This window comes from Saccostrea cucullata, unplaced genomic scaffold (assembly GCF_032062105.1).
Source record: "Saccostrea cucullata isolate Sc308-1 unplaced genomic scaffold, CSIRO_AGI_Scuc_v1 ctg393, whole genome shotgun sequence".
In the NCBI taxonomy this organism is placed as follows: domain Eukaryota; kingdom Metazoa; phylum Mollusca; class Bivalvia; order Ostreida; family Ostreidae; genus Saccostrea; species Saccostrea cuccullata.
The window spans coordinates 166364-189331 of record NW_026929586.1 but is presented as its reverse complement, the minus strand read 5'-3'; the positions used below and the strand labels follow the sequence as shown (position 1 = coordinate 189331).

At 33.0% G+C, this 22968-nt stretch overlaps 1 protein-coding gene across 1 annotated transcript; it reads right to left on the bottom strand.

Annotated features, from left to right (window-relative positions):
* Positions 1–1689: 1689 nt before the first annotated feature.
* On the bottom strand, positions 1690–16227 carry LOC134281314 (uncharacterized). Its single transcript, XM_062763799.1, has 7 exons — positions 16125–16227; positions 14444–14619; positions 14115–14181; positions 12946–13010; positions 11450–11671; positions 2471–2671; positions 1690–1984 (listed from the first exon to the last, which is right to left on the bottom strand). The coding sequence occupies exons 1-7, from the start codon at positions 16150–16152 to the stop codon at positions 1721–1723; spliced, it is 1023 nt and encodes a 340-aa protein (XP_062619783.1). The 5' UTR covers positions 16153–16227; the 3' UTR covers positions 1690–1720.
* Positions 16228–22968: the final 6741 nt, after the last annotated feature.

The window sequence follows — 22968 nt, the reverse complement described above, 5'->3', positions numbered from 1 at the left end:
CGTGGGTCATTAAAAAACATCAGGCAAAGCTTCAATCTTGTTTGTCGATCAACATGATCAACAACCACGTTAAGTATAAATTCACTTCTTATGGTTATTTCGAACATTGAGGTTGAAAAAATGAAGCAAGCTTCGCAGAACGGTGTGAATATAACTACAGCATTCATTTGAAAATTCCCTTTGTTCTTTAATTTATGTGATGACTTTCAAATGAAATCTTTCAAATGTTTATGCTTTACAAAGACCCGTTATTGCAGTTATCTCTGAAAAATTCTTTTTCAGTGTGTATTTTATTTAGTTTTTTTTTTTTTTTTTTTTTTTTTTATAGATTTATTTTAAGAAATAAAAATGTATCAGTTTTATGTTGTTGTATTTTTTAGCTTCGATATTTTTATATACTCGGTGTAAAAAGATTGTAATCTAACAATAAAATCAATGAAAGATCCAAAATTTGAGAAGAAAATACTTGAAATTCAACAGGCTTGACATTTAAAGGAAACCTAATTAAGTAATAACATTTTTCCCTATTTCACCTAAAAAAAATCACAGATGTAGCACATGCATATACCCTTATTTATCCAACTTTTATTTACAAAATGTTTCTTGTATTTAATATATATATATATATATATATATATATATATATATATATATATATATATATATATATATATATGTAGTGCACATTAATAAATCGTATATATGTTTTAGAACTAATAAGCAAATCAATCATGTTGACAGAAATCAAATAATCAATATATATTTAAACACTTCAGCATATGAACCTTTTAAAAAAAATGGCACAAAAATAACTTGCATTGAAAATAAATATTTTAATAATGTAAACTAGCAATCATTAATACACATTCATATAACATGAAATAGAATAAAATTACAATTCAAATATGAATCAATTCATGTAGCACTGGGGAATATAAGACATATTTGTACATATAGTTTTTTTGCAAAGCATGGTAGACGGTTCCGTTTAATGGGCTTTATTTATCACAATTTTTCTTTTCACTACCAATAACAAAATGTTTGATATGTCACTTCGTAAAACAAACAATCAGAAAATTTACATCAGATTCAGTCAAAATATAACCTGCTTGGGATGAAAAAAATATCATCCCAACATTTTATTTCGCTATAAAATCTATTACTCAGTATTTCTCTTAATAAATGTGTCCCTGTCTGTCTCAGTACTATCTCTATCATCTTATAAGTTATACATTCATGACTGTAATTTACAGAGACTGAAACCAATAAATAATGTCTTTAATTGTCAATTTTTCAAAACATTTCAAAACAATCGCTAGATTCTTTTATGCCTCATTAGACCACGTTTAAAATAACGATTGTTTGTCCTCTCCCGACTCAGGGTAAAACTATTGGGTTGGTAGGTGGGAAAATCTTTTTTTCAGAAAATTTCAACAAATTTATTGGCGGGATAAGAGGAAGTAAAATGACAACAAAAATATCTCGTGTCTTGCAATGTAAAAAAAAAGTATCACGTCGGGTCATTCTTAGTCCGTAGGTCTAGACAGGGCAACCAATTTCTTTTTTTAAAGATGGTCAAAAAGTCATCTTTTTTATCTCTATTAATTAACATATCATTTGCCACCAGCCAAAAATAATCTTGCTAGGGGTGATCAAGTAATAAAAAAATGCGTCAATTTAATATGTTTAAAATCTAACATATCTCTCACTAAATATCTGTTTATAGAGAACTGTTCAGTTGTTTCTTGAATAAATACTGTGCTATATGCCATTCGTTCCCGCCATCATAACCAAACACCTCAGAACAGAAGATAAAGAACAATCTCCAGTTAAATATCTGTTTGTCCGCCTCCTGTCCGTATGTCTGTGTGAAAATTCGCTTCACTTTGTCCATCTGTCTGTCCATGGTGGCTAACCAGGCCTCTAGGGTTTTACTATAATTACAACCATTGATTAACCACTCATCCTCTAGGTAAACATCTCTCTGGAAAGAAATTCCAAATATTTTTTTATTTAACTTACATAATAAAATATATTTAAATATATTTAATTTTATTTATTATTTTAAATTCAAGGTCTCTGATACTAATCAGTAACAGAAATTTGATATATACAAATTTCGTCGCCATTGATTTTTTTTTTTTTTTTTTTTTTTTTTTGTATTTTGAAATTTTAAGTACTTCCAAAACCATTTACAATTACAATAAAGTTACGATAAAAGATGAACTGTATAATTCAAAGCTAAATTGAAGAAAAATCTTTAGGAGGAAAGCAGTCTTGAAAATATGTTAGCATTGCAAAAATGATTTTGAATACTAGTCAAGTTTCAACAATGCTTACGTTGAATATAAATTCAGTAGAAGACCTAAATGTTTAAAATACAAGGGTGGATAACTCTAAAAACAAAATCTACAAAGGAATTGGTACTTTTAAATGCGCAGTGTAAAGGAGATCCTTGAAGACAGTTTACCTGGAAGTAGTGGAAAAGGTCAACAGAAGGCATTGTCCCTCCGGTAAAGAAGTTCTTGGCCATCCACTCTGTGTCAGAGCCAGGCTTGGTGTCAAAGGAGTAGGGGAAGTAGCGGTGACAGAGGACCTGGATAAATAACCTCCCCGAGGGCTTAAGCCAGGAGGACACACGCTGAAACAGGACGGAGTAGTTCTTCATGTGCTGAAAAAAAATAGTTCTTCATGTGCTGGAATAAGAATTACCAAAATAACGAAGTGTTGTACTCTTATATAGTACACAGGAAAACTATGGAACAGGACTGAGTGGTTCTTCGTGTCCTGGAAGAAAAATTACCAAAAATAACGAAGTGTTGTACTCTTATATAGTACACAGGAAAACGATGAAACAGGACGGAATAAGTTCTTCGTGTGCTGGAAGAAAAAAATTACCTAGATAAATCAGTTTAAAAAGTTATATACATGTACTAGACAAGGAGCATGTTGAAACAGGATGGAGGAGTTCTTCATGTGCTGGATGAAGAAAAAAATCTCGATGAATCAGTATTGCTTTCTTATAAGCCTAAGGTTAGACAAGGGAATCATTGGAGTTATGTGCAGGAAGAAGAAATACCATCCAGATCAAGTTTACAAGTCTTATAATAATAGACAATGAAATGGCTGGAGCAGGACTTAAAGTTTATCTTGTGCTGGAAGAAGAAAAATATCAAGATAAATCATTTTAAAATTCTTATTGGCCTAAGAGTAGACAAGGGAATTTCTTCACGTGCTGACAAAAATAAATATGAACGAAATATGACAATATTTATTCTTATATAGTAGACATACAATTTGCTGGAACAGGACGTTGGAGTTCTCCATGTGCTGGAAGAAGTAATATCAACCAGATCAAGTTTAAAAGACTGATATAATAGACAAAAAAATGATTGTTTTTCTTAATGTGCTGAAATAAAAGATACCAGATAACATAGTGCTGTACTCTTATAAAGTTGACAGAACACTCGGTGAAACAGGAATTTTAGGAGTAGTACCTGTGCTATTAAAATATTTTTTTAATAATAGAGATAATTTCAAACATTTATATGACAGACGTTTAATTGAAAAAAAAAAAAAATTATCAATTTGCATATTAGAATTCTTGTTAATGTAGTAATTATAGCAAGTCATTGAGTGAACATGTGTAATCCTAATTGTCTCTTTCAATACTAAGAGTTACTGACTTGATGCATACTTAAGAGTCATTCTCTGTAAGCATCAAAATGGGCTGGAAATCGATTTTCACAGATTTTGCTGAAATTTGGGGAAATAATTACATTATAAGCCCGATTTACAAAAATATCATTAAAAGTGATCAATTGGTCTTGTTTCCATGGCAACCAGGTTACCTGTTTTTGCACATAGGTGGTAAATACCTAAAATGATATTTCTTCCCATTAATGCACATTTAATTAGATAAAGATAATTATTGTTAGCTTTTCCTTTGAAATAATTTGTAATTTGTATTTTCTATACAAAAAACTTGAAAAAATTTTTTTGGACCTGTCGTTAAATGCCAAATAACATAAAAAATTGCCTTAAAAAAGGGGGGTTGAACATAACAATGAACACAAAAAACGCAGACACTGGTGGAATATTCTGATGCTCTGAATTTCATCTTATACATTTATGAAGAACATATGAAACAAGCAAATTCAAAGAATTGTGGTCCCCCGCTTTCGGTGTTTTTGTGGGCGAAATATTATTTTTTAGGTTCAAGGTCAAAAGGTCCAAGTTATTGGTATCACATGTAAAGTCTTGCCACAAAGAATATAAATATTTAAAATATGATAGTCCTAGTTTGTACCGTTCAAAAGTTGTGACCAAGGTTAAAGTTTTTAAAAAGTAGTTTAAACTCCAAGGTCAAGGTCAAAGGGTCAAAGTTCTTGGTATGCAATGAAAGGCCTTCTCACAGGGATTACATACGTGAAGTACGAAAGCCCTAGCTCTTACCGTTTAAAAGTTATGGTCAAGGTTAAAGTTTTTCAGAAGTACGTAAATCTCTAAGGTCAAGGTTAAAAGGTCAAAGTTGTTGGTATCCAATGAAAGGTCTTGCCACAAAGAATACATAAGTGAAATATAAAAGTCCTTGAATCTACTGTTCAAAAGTTGTGACCAATGTTATAATTCTTAAAAAGTAGTTAGAACTCCAAGGTCAAGGTCAAAAGGACAAAGTTCTTGGTATCCAAATGAAAGGTCTTTTTACAAGAATAACTTATGTGAAGTATAAAAGCCATAGCCCTTACCGTTCAAAAATTATGGTCAAGGTTATAGTTTTTTCATAAGTACGTAAGATTTCCAAGGTCAAGGTCAAAAGGTCAATGTTGTTGGTATCCAATGAAAGGTCTTGTCCCAAAGAATAAATATTTGAAATATGAAAGTCCTAGTACCTACCATTCAAAAGTTATGGCCAAAGTAAATGTTTGGAAATTTTGAGTAAAAGTTGGTCAAACTCCAAGGTCAAGGTCAAAAGGTCAAATTTGGTGGTACCCAAAGAAAGGTCTTATCACAAGGAATACACATATGAAATATGAAAATCATAGCTCCAGTAAATCAAAAGTTATGGGCAAGGTTAAAGTTTTTGTGACGGACAGACTGACGGACAGACGGACAGCTAGACGGACGGACGGACAGACGAATGAGATTTAATGTCCCCTCGCTTTCGCGAAAGCGGGGGACAAAAACTGGAGTGGTAATATTTACTTTAAGAAAATAAATTCATTGTAAAGTTTGTAAAAATCTCTAAATTTACACATTTTTGTCAAGAGTTATTTCCCTTTTCGGAAATCTTTTGCTTTAATCGATGAAAATGAAAGTGAAAGTACACAGCAGAAACAACTTTGAGGAGTAAATACCGTCTGTTTTGGATATTTTCAGGGGTTTTAATCCAACTTGTGAAGTCTTTATAATTAACCATAGTTAAATGATTGTTCAGGCTTTACTGTGTCTGAGAGATATACATGTTTGTGTATAGATGTGATAGATAAACTTAAAAATGGATTGCATCCTATGAAATTCCTGCCTATGTGACAAGTGCTGCATCAATGAAAAAAGTTTAAAAAAAAAAGTAGGTATCGTCAGTTAAATGGACTTCAGCACTAAGGGTGGGATAATAAGGTTGTGATGAAGAAATATACATGACAATAAGAAGCACTAGGTAAGTACCAATGAAATATTTACTACGTACATAGAAAGTTACACATATTTTGTACGAGTTTATTAATAATAGGGCATGACTATTTATTATAAAAATAACTTTAAAGTACCCAAAGCATAAATAATGACATGATTCTAATTATATCATTAATAGTTTAGGCATATTATCAATCTTATTAAAATCAGATGTTGATGAAAATTATATGAACCATCTGTCAGGCCATCCTTTAAAAATTGTTTGTTTGGAATTGCCGCCTGATGGGTTTCAGACACAGGAGGGAGGGAAATCATTTTTTTTTTAATTGAAAATTTTTGATAATATCAGTAAACAGCCAATACATTTTCTGATTTTTAGCTCTACTGGTCAGAGACCAGAAGAGCTTATGCGATAGTAATGCGTCCGTCGTCCGTCCGTCTGTCTAGCTGTCTGTCTGTCCGTCTGTCTGTCTGTCTGTCTGTAAACAATTTTTCAAAATGCTACTCCTCCTACAGTTTTGGTCCAATTTCAATATATGACAATATATATGACAAAAATAGAAATTTCTGTGAAATTCTTTCAAAATGCTACTCCTCCTACAGTTTTAGTCTGATTACAATATAACTTGGCACACAAGTAGACTACACTAAGATACACAATTCTGTGTATCGGTTTCTGATTTCGATGAACGGTGTTGCCGTGGTTACTAAAAATAGAAATTTCTGTGAAATTCTTTCAAAATGCTACTCCTTCTACAGTTTTAGTCTGATTACAATATAACTTGGCACACAAGTAGACTACACTAAGATACATAATTCTGTCTATCAGTTTTTGATTTCGATGAACGGTGTTGCCGTGGTTACTAAAAATAGAAATTTCTGTGAAATTCTTTCAAAATGCTACTCCTTCTACAGTTTTAGTCTGATTTCAATACAATTTGGTTCACAAGTAGACTACAATAAGATACATAATTCTGTGTATCAGTTTTTGATTTCGATGAACGGTGTTGCCGTGGTTACTAAAAATAGAAATTTCTGTGAAATTCTTTCAAAATGCTACTCCTTCTACAGTTTTAGTCTGATTTCAATATAACTTGGCACACAAGTAGACTACACTAAGATACATAATTCTGTTTATTGGTTTTTGATTTCGATGAACGGTGTTGCCGTGGTTACTAAAAATAGAAATTTCTGTGAAATTCTTTCAAAATGCTACTCCTCCTACAGTTTTAGTCTGATTTCAATATAACTTGGCACACAAGTAGACTACACTAAGATACACAATTTTATGTATCGGTTTTTGATTTCGATGAACGGTGTTGCCGTGGTTACTAAAAATAGAAATTTCTGTGAAATTCTTTCAAAATGCTACTCCTTCTACAGTTTTAGTCTGATTTCAATATAACTTGGCACACAAGTAGACTACAGTAAGATACATAATTCTGTGTAGCGGTTTTTGATTTCGATGAACGGTGTTGCCGTGGTTACTAATAATAGAAATTTCTGTGAAATTCTTTCAAAATGCTACTCCAAATACAATTTTAGTCTGATTATAATATAAATGTTGCATGCAAGTAGACTGCACTAAGAACATAAAGAGACTTAATCAAGGATAATTATTCTATCTATCTGTTGAAAAGTTTCAATTTCCAACTGCTTAAGTACTTTTCTCTTCCTTTGCTATAAGTACAAACCAGTAGAGCTTCAGTCTCGACAGAGACTTCTGGTTAAAAAAAAAGTATCTACAATCAACTAAAAAAGACTTAATTTTACATAGATCTGACACGATATTTCAGTGTTTTGTCTGGTGTATGTGATACGTATAATGCCCCCCCCCCCCAATAAATGATTTAATAAAAAAATTCTTCCTACTTTTGGTCAATAAAATTTTTTCAGGAGGGGGCATTTCAATGAGGCGGGAGGCAATTCCAAACAAACTTTTATTTTATTTTGGCCTCAATAAAAATCATATGTTATTTTAAAAACCGAATTAAACTAAAGCAATTCTGTATATGACAAAAGCTAAATACCTCCTAACAGCTTTTTAATTGTGTGCTTGAAAAAAAGGAGAGGGGGTTGGGGTTAAAAAGTTATTGTCATGCAAGGTATTTCATCAATTTTTTAAAGAATTAATTTTACTTATTTATCATTTTTTTTAAATTACCGGTAATTATTTTTTTTTTATTTTACATGTTGAGCTTATGAAATCACATCGTTAAACTGAACACGGGACAAATCTGCAATTTTCTTTTAGATTTCAATCTGTGCAAGGCTGATGATGCAAGTTTTTTTTTTTTTTAATGGGGATCGATGATCGATGATCGTTGGTGAATGTGCCCTTTCATTTAGGAACTTGAAATTATTGCAAAAATTAAAATAACATCAGATTATTTTATTGCATTAAAGAAAAAATAAATAAGATTTCTAGTCATAGCAAATACTGTCACAATTGAATTTAAGCCAAATTTATAATACAATGTGTACACTACTACACTTTACTGAAACAATGTATAATGAAGCAATATGTAATGAAGGAATACATTAAGGTTTATAGGGAAATATGGCAATTTTCTGCGGAGAGGAGTTCCATACACGTACATGCAGAAATTGGGGATTTGTAAAAATGGTCATTGTTGAAATCATAGATTTATGTGCCCAAATTACAGCTGAGAAAAAAAAAATATTTGATTTTGTCATATTTTATGAAGACATCTCAGTATTCCATTTATCACAGACTTTATGTTCTGGAAAATATATTTTAGAAGCTTTCCAAAAACTGAGTAGTTTTAGATAAAGAAAAAAGTTATTTAACTTGAAAAAAATATTAATGCAAATAAATCAAGCCCCCCTTTTTTTAACATATTGGAGGAGGATCTGGTAACACTTTATTGCCCCCCCCCCCCTCCAGAAAACTATTTCAGATAATTATACTTTTCTCACTTTGAGTCAAAATGAGGTTCTCTGTTGATTGAATTTCAAAAGCTTACAGGGAGTTCACTCCCAGGGGCATAGCCCCTACGGACAGTGTTCTGGACCTAATAAGAGCGGTGGTGGTTTGTAATTATATGCTCTCCATCTGCATAATTGCACTTTCCCTAATACTTATTTTAACCCTTTGCCTTAATTATGAGGAAGAACAAAATCACAAAATCTTTAAAATACATTCTGAATTTTGATTGTCATTCTTAATGTGTATGAAAGACACTTATCTCTGCTGGGAAAACTTCAACGAATTGTTTTAGTCCCCTACCAGTGAAATCGGAGGGGACTATAGGTTTCCTCTGCGTCTGTCCAGCTGTCCGTCTGTCTGTCCCCGTCTGTCTGCCAGTCTGTACGTCCCACTTGGTTTTCCGCACTTTTTTTTTAAACGCTTGCAGATATTGAGCTGAATTTTGGTATGTGGGTGTATCTTGGTGAGTTACACATCAAGTTTGAATTTCGCATCGCTTCATTGGTTTTTGATAGAATAATGGCATTTTGAATTTTTCACATTCGTTTAATTGAGATTGGCTTCATGCTGCGCTAACTTCCGATGGTCGACATAAATAAGAAGCGAGAAAAAGACGTTGGAAAAATGAGTTTTTGTCTTAATGTGGATTGTTTTATCTACAACCTCAAAATCAAGCAGTTTTACCTTGGACATAACTTTTGCATATTATTAAATGACATCCTGAAGAAAAACTCAGTTTCGAAAAGGGGAACCCGGTAGGGGACATGTATTGCTTATGCAATACTCTCAGAATGCTTGTTTATGTATGGTACGGACAGACAGTGTCTGACACGCGGATAAACAAGAAAGTTGACATCAGATTTAACCTCAAATGTTACCCACCATGCATATGGCATGCCTAAGCAAACACTGTGCTAAAATTTCAAGCATCTTCAATGAATAGCTGAGTTGCTGAGAAAACTGCAACCAAACACTTGCTACATACAAACACACAGGCAGACAGACAGACGAACGGACTGACACACAAAGGTAAATCAGTATACCGCCCTCTCCTTCGTAGCGGTGGTATAATAATCCCTTGCGAAAGGAGCAGCAAAATATCATTTGAACAACATCAAGAACAAGTTGAATCGAGGAGGGGGGGGGGCACTCTTGACTATGTGCTTGTCCTACTTAAACTAAGAAGTGCATCTACAGGTTAAAACATGTGTATATAAACTATATTTGTTTAAATTAATAAAACAAGTTCCTTCCAAAAGATCGGTCATGATTTTATGTAGGTATTTATTGTTTCCATGGAAACAACTCCTGCTGCAGTAATTCAGATATATGTGATCGGTTTAAGTTTGGGTTCATCTGTTTTTTGTCCCGCTAAATAAATTAGAAGTATAATCAAACATTGGTGGCAGTTTAATGAGTTTTGTATACTGGTACATCAATAATTATTTGGATTTTTCCTCGATTATTTGGTTACCATAGCAACTGTTTTTTAAATAAAATTATGAATTTCTATTTTCATGTTAGTGAAATGACATTCAACGGTTTGCATGGTTTGTGGAATTTATTTCATTGAGGAAGAAATATAATCGGGCAATAAAGCAGTAGATTTTGAAAATTAAACATATCAATGATAAGGATTTTCCTGAACTATTGGCTGCCATAGCAACCATTTTTAAAATAAATTATGAATTACTATTTTGATATTTAGTAAAATACAATTAAATTCAATTTATTTTACTGAAAAAGAGAAAAAATCACGAATGAAGCTTTTATAATATCCATTGTATACTTATCAATATCACAATATATGTGATAGCAACCATTATAAGGAAGTGTTAAAAAACTATTTGGTTACCATAGCAACGTGATTTGGGACGCCTAAATTTTTATTTATTACTTTTTTTTTTTATTTGTACATTTAAGTGAAATAACAAATATGATAAGTGTTATCTATTTATTGAAGAAATTAAAATAATGCACTGAGGCCACAGATTCTGCATAATGAAAACGCCAATAGCTACAGTGATTTTTTCTAACTTTTTGGTTGCTATAGTAACACATTATTTTTGTTTAATTTATGAATTTACATTTTTATCATTTTATTTTGAAATTATGAGGTTTAGTAGTTTGATTTGTTTGACTTTTGATTTTTTTTTTAAAGCTATATGTACAAAAAGGAGCCAAATGTTGAATCTACAAATTCATCCAAAATCTCCATAGCAACCGTTTTCATTTTCGTTTTATTTTATTCTAAGAAATATTACCATTCTAGAAATTTTATATTTTGTTGAGTAAGGAATGACCTTTCCAGTGATGGTAGTTGTTTGTTGTGGATTGCCCGCGTTTTCTTGCTACTACGCTTAGAAAATGCTGAAAATTGACATTTTTTCAAATTTGTTAAAATTTGAAAAATTCACATTTTTCACTGAAAGACAACTCTTTTATGACGAACTACTGAATAGTTTCATCAGTTGTTGTAGTTACTGCAACAAATATTCTATCAGAGTAGGCAACAATTAAATCTGTAAATAAAATTCAGAAAATAGAAATTTATGATGAAGATTGTATACTTTCAGTAGGTTGCTCCGTATTTTTGGCCTCAAAATGGTGGTTTTGGTTACCATGGCAACCGGGACTCAAAATAAAAAAATAACCCCAAAAATGTTCTATACATGGTGTTTCTACATTGCATGCAAAAAATCAGCAAAATCTGTGATGTACCATTTCCAACTTTTTTCTAAATTCTTTGATTCTTGCAGAGAATGACTCTTAATATATAAAACTACATACAGCAAAAATGTTATTGTAAAATGATCGTTTAAATCATTGTTAAAATGATACATTTCCTGCAGTGAAGATGCATACCTCAAACATTTCTATGGAGACAATCCTGTCGAACCGCTTCTGTGTTGAGAAGTCGTTGGCGTCCGCTGTAATACACTGGAGTCTGTCTGATACCCCCATCGTGAGCCCCTGATTTTCTATAAACTGTCTCTGCGTATTCGAATTTGATACACATGTCACGTGACATCGAGGATAGTGCTGCAAGACGTAAAGGCCAAATGATCCCCATCCACAACCCAAATCCTTTAATGAAAAATGACTTTAAAATAATCAATATAATTTTAAATCAAATTTAATTCACCATCGATAGGCATAAATGTCAGTTAATAAAAAAAATGAAAAGAAATGTTATTAAGTTGGCTCGAAGTGTTGGATTCAACCAAACGATGAGAATTCAGGGCAAACGATGAACAAATTATTGTAGAAATTTGCAGGAATAGAAGATCTTGTAAAATTGTAAACCAATTGTAATTCATCCCTACCCCCTTTTTAAACGAAGCTAGGGTCCAAAACTTGAAAGTCACGAATGTCGTTATATTCATCAAAATTGTTAGACGCGCCTCTTATGTATGGATGTGCTTACATGTTCATGTATGAACATAAAGGTAGTATTTACGTAAATAAAATATTTTAACAACATGAACAACATCAATGAAAAAATCAGCATATGCAATCCGGTTGTTTCCTTGCATTCGTTAAGACAAATCGCATAGTTTTACATGTTTGTTTTTAATTCGTTTTTTAAAGCCAAAATAGCACTAGAAATTGATTCATCAAAAAGATTAAAGAAACAATTTTTTAAAAATGAATACAAATTGATCTTTTAAATAAGGGTTTTTTTAAAAAGCATGTCTTTGCTTACTTTCAGTATATTTCAAACATGCGCCGCAGGTATCGCGACGGCACGCAATATATATACTATCGATATCCGATTTTTAAAATAGATCTCTGTGTTTACTGAATTTTAATCAATATTTTCAGATAGTAAAATAATTCTTAGAGAAAATTTAACAATCTTTATTTAATTGAACTCAAAAAACGCAGATTATTATGTGAAAACTGTTTTAATCAAGGTTTATAAATTTACACACTGGAATGTATTTCATTATTGCTTTGTAATTGAAACAGGATTTTCCAAATATTTCAACAAGTGGAAAATGTTCAGATTTTAGGCATATGCATTTCATAATAAACTAGAGGAACTGTGAGCAATAAGCTCACTAAATGATACCCCCGCCTCTAATATGAATATAATGACTGTGTCCATGTTTTGCTTTGGGAAATACAAAATATGTATAGGATCAAAAAGTAAAATAGTAGGTGCACAATGGCGATACATAATCAAGATTCTGTAAAAGTCTCATCAAATTTCATTCAGTAGTATGAGAGGAGTTGCAGATAAAAAATGGCTTCCCCAAAGCGTAACAGACGGACGGACATCCCGATTACTATATGCCCTCCCGCTTTTCAAGCGAGGAGTATAATTATGATCATCTATCCTCTTGATACAAACTTACCAGTATGCTGTGTCCATCTTCGACTTTTGACCGCTCACAATACAACTTTAATGAAACCTCTTCAGCTACAACGAGAATTAGATATTGCATATAGAGGTACTGTGAGCAATGAGCTCACTAAATGATATCCCCCGCCTCCCATATGGTTATAATGGCAAAGTCCATGGTTTGCTGTGGCCAGGAAACCCAAAATATGAGTCGGATCAAAAAGTAAAATAGGAGGTGCACAATGGCAATATGTAATAAAGATTCTGTGAAAGTTTCATTAAATTTCACTCTGTGGTATAAGAGGAGTTGCGGATAAGAGATGGGTACCCCAAAGCGTAAAAGACAGACGGACGGACGGAGGGACATCCCGATTACAGTATACCCTCCCACTTTTCAAGCAAGGGGTGTAATAAATCGTTCACATGTACAATGTATACCATAATTAATCTGACTAAATAGTCATCTTTCTAACTGATCAATACATGTGCATAGGAATTATGACAATTACAACTGTACGACCGGTCAACCCGGGATGTTTGGTCCTCAAAGGCTAATGATTGATTCCACCTCTAAAATTTCGGGGAAGGGGATGGGGGGGTGGGGGGTGGGAGGGGGGTCATTTTTATGCCCTGTTAAGAATTGTTTGTAGATTTTTGGGGGGTTGACTTCTGATTCACTGTTCCTTTTCCTTATCTGTTTTATATTTTTGCATTGTATAAAACGGTTCTAAAAAAATATCCTTTGATCATCTGTGAATAAAATTGTTGGACCATGCTTTCATATTGTTTTGGTCATGGCTTAGAGAGAGTACGTCTTTATCATCTCAGGTGCAACTGATCAATAAGACAATCTCGGAGCAACGGTTTTAAAGGGGTAACTAGTATCTTGGTGAAAATTTATTTTACACAAGAAAAAATGACATGAAATAAGGCTGATAAGAATTATTTTATTTTTTTTTTTTTTTTTTTTTTTAACTTACTATAGTATTCAATAACAGTGCTTAAGTTTTGATAATAATACATGTGCATGTTGTGCACATATAAGTGCATTGCCGAGATCATTTTTCCCACATTTCCTATGCATTTCAATACATCATAAAATGTACCTTGGATTTCTGAAATGAGAGCAGTTTTTTTCGGGGGGGGGGGATACTTGAGTTAATATTTTTTTTTAAACTTTACCCTCTGCTAGATCATGAACACCATCATTCCAAATACAACCGCTGTACTTTAATCGAGGTCCAAGCACCTGTGATAAAAAAATGTATACTGAAATGATAAATTTTGAAAAACAAAAATTGTCATTGTGAAAAGGTGCATATTCTTCTAAAAATTTAACCATAATATCTAAAATGTATTAATCTTTTTATAAATAAAAGATCATTGCTCAAGTTAATTGAGCCCAGAATTCTATTTGTGGTGACGCTCCCCCCCCCCCCCCCCCCCGAAACCATGCAAATGTAATGTACTAGGCTTGGAGAGCTTTCAGACACTTGTATTTTAAAACTTACCGTTTTGAAGAACTCTGTTGGAACTTCATAATGTTGTTCATTGGCTTTGTCTGTTTCTATAGCAACGGGAGACGTTCGGAGCCTCTCTATAAATTTCTTTTTGAAGAATTGTTGTCTCTCTATATCACCGCCACATCTTAGTTTATCTATCCATGCCGACAAGTTCATCCGAACCCCTAAAAAAAATAACAAATGAATGAGGCCTAATAAAATGAATTAAACATTTCATTTCAATGCTCCAAAGTATTCCCTCTTAATACAATAAATTGATACGGTATTCATCAAATTTACTGGTTCATGTAAGTTTGGTTGGATGGTTGGTTATATCAAGTTCCATGTGGAAAGCATAAACACGTTTTTTTCAAAACCAAACAGGCAAAGTGTACTTAGAAAATATCTCAGGACCTTTCAAGTTTTTTTTTTATTTTAAACACGGAAAAATACAGTCACATCGCCCCTTAATTTTTTTATGCCCCCGTAAACGAAGTTTCAGGGATATATAGTTTTTGTCGTGTCCGTCCGTCTGTCTAGCTGTCTCTCTGACTGTCTGTCTAGCTGTCTAGCTGTCCGTCTGTCTGTCTAGCTGTCTGGTAGTATCTCTGTCTGTCTGTTTGTCAGCAAAAGCTTCAACGTTACTCACAACTTTTGATATAGTGCAGCTATGACTCTCATATTTCACATGTGTATTTCTTGTGACAGGACCTTTCACATATGTAATCCTTTTGACAAGACCTTTCATTGAATATCAACAACTTTGGCCCTTAGGCCTTCACGTTTGACCTACAATGTAATTATAAGTAATCTTTGAGACAAGGTTTCTTTAGACCTTGAGCCTGGAATTTGTCCTACATTTAAAAATGTTCACCTTGGTCATCACCTTTGAACGGGTGGTGCCAGGGTTTTATATTTTTGTATTTCTTGTGAAAAGGCTTTAAAAAGTTGATCTGCATTTAAAAAGCTTAACCTTTGCTATGTTGTCAAACGGGGGCATCAGTGTTTCACAAAAACATCTTGTTCGCCTAGCAATATACTAGTATTTAATCAAAATAAGATAAAGAATGCTAGCATCCGCACATTAACAAAAAAAAATTATATATCACCATAAGCATCTCCATTTCCATGCATCTTAAATACCACAGACATAATTTTATCGATATGTATCTACGACTTCTGAGTTTGTTTTTCAAGATTTATTTTTATTAGCATTTGTTGATATTGCATTTATATAAGAATTCAACTTCAACGCGAAATAAGTACTGTGTAAAAAAAAAATAAATAAATAAAGAAGAAGGATCTTCATAAATATGAATAATTCATAAAAGAAGCAAAATTCGGAAGGCCCTTAATATATACAAGTACATATCGGGGGGGGGGGGGGGGGCAACTGTCGGTGCTACTGCTAGTAATAATTATCTCAAGTATAATCTGCATAATCTATCAGGAAAATATTTCGATTACATTTGAAGATACAAAAAAAAAAAAAAAAAAAAAAAAAAACCATACTAGTAATGCAAAATAATAGGGGCTGGGGGTTACCTCTTTTCTTATTTAAAACAAATACATTGAATGGTCAACGTTATCACGGTTGGGTCAAACAAATTCGAAAGGTAAACAAAAGATACATATTCCTATGTTTAAAGTTTTTTTTAATGTTAAAAGTAAAAGGAAATATAAAAGATACCTTTTCTCAACGTATCATCATCTGCCATACTGAGTTTGACTCTGTAAACCGTTAAGATTCTCCAAACTTTATTTCACTGGCTGTTTTTCTCAAATCCCACCTGCCTGACCTGGACAAAGTCCAATGTTTACTGTGTTTTTAATTATATGAAACCCGAGCCCGATGACCTTTAAAGTAAAAGATCAAACACATGGGTGCCAACTCTATCATGTAGTACAGTGGATTGCTTAATTTGAAAAAAAAAATCAAAATCAAATATCCAATGGAAATGAAAATAAATGAATACAATTCGGCTAATTTCCTGCATAAATTATTTTGGATATATAACTTATAAATCTTTTTTTTTTTCAAGTAATAAGGATATCGATGGAAATACCCCCGATCCTAAATTTGAGGACCTGTAGATGATACAATGAGTCTGGTCAGGAAAAACAATAAAAATGCTGAACTGATCCGTTAATAATGTCAAATATTTACACAGTATGAAATATAAAAAAGCTAAATGCTATCATTAACACCTTTAGTTAATTTTAAAATTCTTAAAATTCTGTTGCAGCTGGTAAAACGTATTTGAGTGAGCTTTTAAAAGCTGAAACTCAGGAATAGAAAAAAAATCGTATAAATGTAATTCCCTTCTGGTAACAATTGAAATACTGTAAACTTTACGGGTTTCAGTATAGGATTATAAACAAAATCTAATTAAGCAAAGAATTCATTTTTATTCATAATTAAATAAATGACTGCAGCATTGTCAACAGCGGCGGATCCAGGAATTTCAAAGCATTGGGGATTGGGGTGGAAGGGGTCTTTGGACTGCAATTTTAACATGCAAGAGACGTTTCCCTTGATTTAAGATCATTTTTTTTTTTAAAATCAAACAGGGAGGTGGGGGGTGGGGGGGGGGGGGGGGAGTTCGCCGGTCCTGGATATGCCTTTGGTCAAATATGCTGCATATAAGAAACACTAGAATACCTTCTTCATATGGAAAATGTAATCATTATTACACTGACGATCAGCCACGTAGCATCGTTTTTGAAAGAAGGAGGGGGGGGGGGGCAGAGAATTTTTTTTTTTTTACTTATACTTGAAAAAGTTGACAAACAAGCCCTCCCCGTTGCTACGTGCCTGACGATACACTTGTGTAAATACCAAGAAACCTTTTATTTTAAGATTTATAATATTGATGAATTTACTGATATTCAAAATGTTAGTCTTTATTGGCTTGAAAATAATATTTATACCGTAAGATGCACACCGAAACCTATTGATGCACACAATGCCACATCGAAAGAAAATTAATTACGAAACACAGAGGATTTCTGTGTTAAATTTATTTCTTCCTACATGCGGTTTAAAATAGACTCCCACGTGCCTATTTTTAAAAATCACATTAAGTTAAACTTTATTCTTTGATGTTCGCCTTAATACATGCATAATGTTTTATAAATAGTTCGAATACGTATACGTAATAGGTTGATTGTATAAAAACCTGCAATTAAAAGGGGAAGCGAAGGGAAATAATTAAACAACACGAAAATGGCAATTATTCTGTGCAATATTTATTAGTTTGCAAATTCTATATACACACGTTGCAACTTCATATAATTGCATGCAAATAAAAATAATAAAATAAATTAAAAAAATGTCAAACATGATCAATCATAGATGTGCAGTTTGCTCGCATGATAATTTGCATAAACGACAGGGCGACGTAAAGTGTAAAATTATCACGCAAACGAACTGATTGAAAAGTATCATCAAAAATTAATTATTAATAAAATTCTTAACTGTAAGCTATATGTACATGTATCTCACCTCTAAATATTGCCAGTTACAGTGTAATGTTTAACTTCCCAAGGCTTTTTTTTTCTTTTGGACTTGTTTGAAGAAGTTTAAAGTCCCTGCTGCAGAGAAAATACTTACAACAAATCTGTATTTCATCCCCTATAAAACATAACTAATGCAACTAATATATATAAATAATCATAAAACACGTTTTAAATTTGTAAAAAAAAAAAAAAAAAAAAAAAAAAAATATATGGAGATAACGAACAAATTCAAGCTTAAAAGTCCATAAAACAATACGAAATTGGAACAGGACAAAGACGGACCTCTAAAACATCAGAGGTTGAATAAGGTGCCACGGAGGAGTGAACATCCCAGCCGATATTCATTTATTTGTTCTACATCTAATGTATTGAAAAAAAACTAGAGGTACTGTGAGCAATGAGCTCACTAAATGATACCCCCCGCCTCCCATATGAATATATTGGCAGTATCCATCTTTTGCTCTGGAAAATCCAAAATATATGTCAGATCAAAAAGTAAAATAGGAGGTGCACAATGGCAATATGTAATAAAGATTCTGTGAAAGTTTCATTAAATTTCCTTCAGTGGTATGAGAGGAGTTGCGGATAAGAGATGGGTACCCCAAAGCGTAACAGACGGACGGACGGACAGACGGAAGGACGGACGGACAGACGGACGGACGGACAGACGTACAGATGGACGGAAATACCGATTACTATATACCCTCCCGCTTTTCAAGCGGGGGGTATAATAATAACTGTGAAAATGAAATATGTAGAAAGGCTTCGGAATAATCGAATTTAAATTATGTTGACATAAATACAAGGAGAATGTTCGACTGTTCTTGTTATAAATATGCACGTATTACATGATGGCAAATTGGATTTAAATTTAAGATGATTGAGAAAGAAAGTTTGCAGCAATATCAATTAAGAAAATAAGAAAATCTAAATTGTCACACTCCGTAGTCTAATTAAGTCAGATGAAAATTGTTTGTGAAAGTCTAGTAATATCTAATAAAACAAATATTTAAATATCTTGAACCAAACAAATGAAATACAAAATTGCTGCATTGGTTATGAGGTAGTTTCACAAACACATCTTGTACATGTATCTATATGGAATATCAAAGATACACAATCAATGAAAACTATGTAGGTTAGAGATGATATTTATTAAAGCAACATGCTTCACACAATATGTGATATAGTCGATTCGAATCAAAAGAAAACAAAGAAAGACACCGAGAAAAACACAGAGCTTTCTCATTTAAGATACTACATGTATTTCAATCTACAATTAAGGATATGGAAATAACGAACAGTATTCAATATCAAAGTCCATAAAACAATACTTAATAGGAGCAGAGCAAACACGGACCATGGAGGAGTGAGCATCCCCTGCCGACTGGTCATACCCGCCGTGTGCTCATGGTCTTGATCGAGAAATAACGGAAAAATCCGTCGTCAAATCAGTCTATATACATGTACATATAACTAGAAAATAATAGACTAACAATTAGTATTAAAAACATCAGTCAGCATTTGACTCAATGATAAATTGTATTTGCTGACAAGGTTATTGACAAAAGTCGAAAAAATAATTTTGTTGCAATCTGCTGTTTTCTTAACTTGACAGATGTTAAAAATTAAAGTTGCTTAGTGTAAACAGAGTAACTTCTGCAAGCATTTACTTAATGCATTTTGGCAATTCTACAATTTCATGCATTTTTTAAAAATTCACACGAATTATTCATAACTAAAAACAACCAACATCCCATATACATGTATATATGCGATTTAATATGGTTAGACAGGGTAAGACAGGGATTGTCTCATACAAAGTTGAAATTATTCGTTTGTCAAAGTTAACAGTAGAGTTTTGTCTTACTGTGATCTTTTTGCTTTAAGAAGAATTTATGATGAATAAACAAAAGAGAAGAATAAATATCAGGCAGCGAAATAAATCCCACAATCATAGTCAAAATCAGAAGACCCAACGTCCCCATGGCGTTTGAAGAGGCCCGAAAATCTCTGGCACAAGAAAGCTTTCTTATGTGTGAAGATATTTGTCTTTTATTCACAGCTAGTGCAAGCTTCCTGCTTTTAATCGATTCATCCAAAGCCTCTGTGGAAATTGCACGAAAGCAACTGCAGCATGTACTTCCAGTTGAAGTGACCGCTATCTCATCATTTGATTCGGTTAGGGTGGTTAATGTTTCTGCAGCAGGGGAAGTAGCCAAATATGTTGAATAACTGGAACTTTCTTGAACAGGCGTTGTTCTGTCCGTGGCTTCAGTTGGATTAACTGAAGTTTGTATGTCACTCGTTATTTCTGACGTTGTCCTTCCTGCTGTTGTTTCAGTTGGATTGACTGAAGTTTCTACGTCACTCGTTTCTTCTGACGTTGTGATTAATGCAGTTGTCGATAGCAGACTTCCCATTGAAGTCGAAGTACTTTCAACGGGAGCTACGGTTGAAGCACTACTTTGCTCTTCCTCCAAAGTACTAATTGCTGACGTCTGAGTTTGACTTGTGCTCACTGAACAGTCAAGGGTACTTTTAGGTTTGGTCTTTCCTGCAAATTTGCATTCACGGCACGTATCATCTCTAACAGAGGTGTCACAGTGACTAAGATAACAAGAGTTATCTACCGTATATATGGAATAGCCATTACAGTTAACGTCATCATCACAAAGAGTTTTGCAATCCGAATTCAAAAGTCCAGTTTGTACAAAGTATGGTGATATCGCTTTTGTGTATTCGCCGTGTAATGTGTAGGATCCACCACAACATAACAAAAAGTAGTGCTGCTTAACTGAAATTTCAAAAAAAAAAAACATATTAAAAAAAAATAAACCTAAGGTTTACTTGAGTCCTCCAAGTTTCCAAACTTCACCTACTTTACCAGTAAAGAGAATTTCTAAATGAAACACCAAAATTTTATGAATGAATTCTTAACCAAACAATCCCATCACTAGAGTTACAGTTCCTTAAAAGTGACAAACTCATGACAAAGGAGTGATAAAAGGATATCAACAGTTTCGTATTAAGTCATTATTTCTCAAGTTTTATGTTCCATACCAGGGTTCGAAATTAACAGTACTGACGAATGGCTGAAAATAATGCGATAGTCCATTAACCAAATAAATTATTCAAACTATTGAGTGACAACGCTTTCAAGGAGATTTAGATAATGCCAATAATGAGATTAATTAGGGAATAACTATCTTCTAATTTGGTAGAGAAATGTTAATGCTAATTTAACGGTCGCAAACTGAGTTATACCGGCGACGCGTAAGCGGAGCCGGTAAAACGGATGTTTGAGATCGTTAAATCAGCATCAACTGTCGCAAGTACCGAATTAAAAGATTAGTTATTCCCATTCTAATGCAATCAATGCATTTTGTTTGTTGTTTAAGTCTTAATTTGTTGAGTTTCATTATATGAAATACGTCATGGAGCATTATGTTTTTGCGTCTACAAAGAAAAGCTTTCACTCTCGTTAATGCTTGTTTTACTGCTTCAAGTGACATTAGCCAATCAAAACGTGTTTTACAAAACAATTGCATTATAATATTGCTTCAAGGGAGATATTCAATAACAGCCAACAATCTGCTTGTCTTTTGTATCGAACATTTCAAAGGCAAGAATAATAGAAGCAGCTAATCAAGAAGCTTTATTTGAAATATATGACAATCCTAGCCTTAACCGTTTAAAGTTATGGTCAAGTTTAAACGTTTTAAATTGGTCAAACACCAAGGTGAAAGGGTAAAGTTCTTGATATCCAATGAAAGGTCTTGTCACAAGGAATAAATATGTGAAGTATGAAAGCCCTAGCCTTTAAAAGTAATAGTCAATGTTTGTTTCTTAAAATGAGGTCAAAGGGTAAAAGTTCTGGTATCCAATGAAAGATGTTCTTACAAGGATAAAATATACAGTGGACCTACAGATATCTGGACGCCAGATTCACGGACGCTTCAGTTTCCGGACGATTATTCATGGTAACAGAATTTTTTTTACGTTATTTTGTCTCTTTAACTGGCAATTCAGATATCCGGACGCTTCACATATCCAGACAAATTGACTTGGAACCAAAGCGCCCGGATAAATGAGGCTCCACTGTATAAGTCATGTGTGTGAAGTATGAAAGCCCTTGCTTTTACCGTTCAAAATATATGGCCAAAGTTTTTTTTCATAAGTACAGATTTCTTGAAGGTGAAAGGTTCAAAGTTCTTGGTATCCAATAAAAGGGCATGCCACAAAAAATACATAGATGAAATATGAAAGTCCTAGTATCTACCGTATAAAAGTTACGGCCAAAGTAAGAGGTTGGAATTTTTGTGTAAAAGTGGGTCAAATTCCAAGGTCAAAAGGTCAAATTTGGTGGTACTTAAAGCAGGGTCTTGTCACAAGAAATATACATGTGAAACATGAAAGTCATAGCTCCATTTAATCAAAAGTTATGGGCAAGGTTAAAGTTTTTGCAGAAAATCTGAGAGACAGCTAGATAGAGAGACGGACACGATAAAAATTTTATACCCCGAATGTTCGATTACGGGGGCATAAAGATTTAGACTTACCTTGTAGGACAATGATGAAGAAGAATAACAGAAGGAACCGAAACATCTGTAAATAATAAAATAGGTTTGACTATTCTTTTATTGAAATGTTTACGTGTAAAGCCCCCCTCCCCCCCCCCAGATTTTATTGAAGGTTGTTAGGTTAACAGTGTACAAAATCAAATTCTAGAATTTTTAATGACTTGTGAGTTCTTAACTTCTCAGGTTCTCTTCTCAATTTTTAAGGTAGTCCGATCCTCAGGTTTATAAAATTAGCAGTTACATGTAAGTAATCAAAAATACTCATAAAAGTATTTCTGAATCCACAAAGTTATGTAAATTCATCCACAGAATTTCTTTAAAGTTAAAGATTAAAGTTAATCATATTATATTGGGAAAATTGTCAAATCTCCAATATTTTTTGCAAAAAAAAAGCGAATTGGAATATCAGCAATGCATTTTCTAATTTCACCT

Coding starts and splice junctions, on each gene's coding strand:
- LOC134281314 (XM_062763799.1), bottom strand. CDS start 16,152: ATGGCAGATGATGATACGTTGAGAAAAG. Junction 14,620..16,124: donor TGATGATACGTTGAGAAAAG/GTATCTTTTATA, acceptor TATTTTTTTTAG/GGGTTCGGATGAACTTGTCG. Junction 11,672..12,945: donor AAGATGGACACAGCATACTG/GTAAGTTTGTAT, acceptor TTTTCATTAAAG/GATTTGGGTTGTGGATGGGG.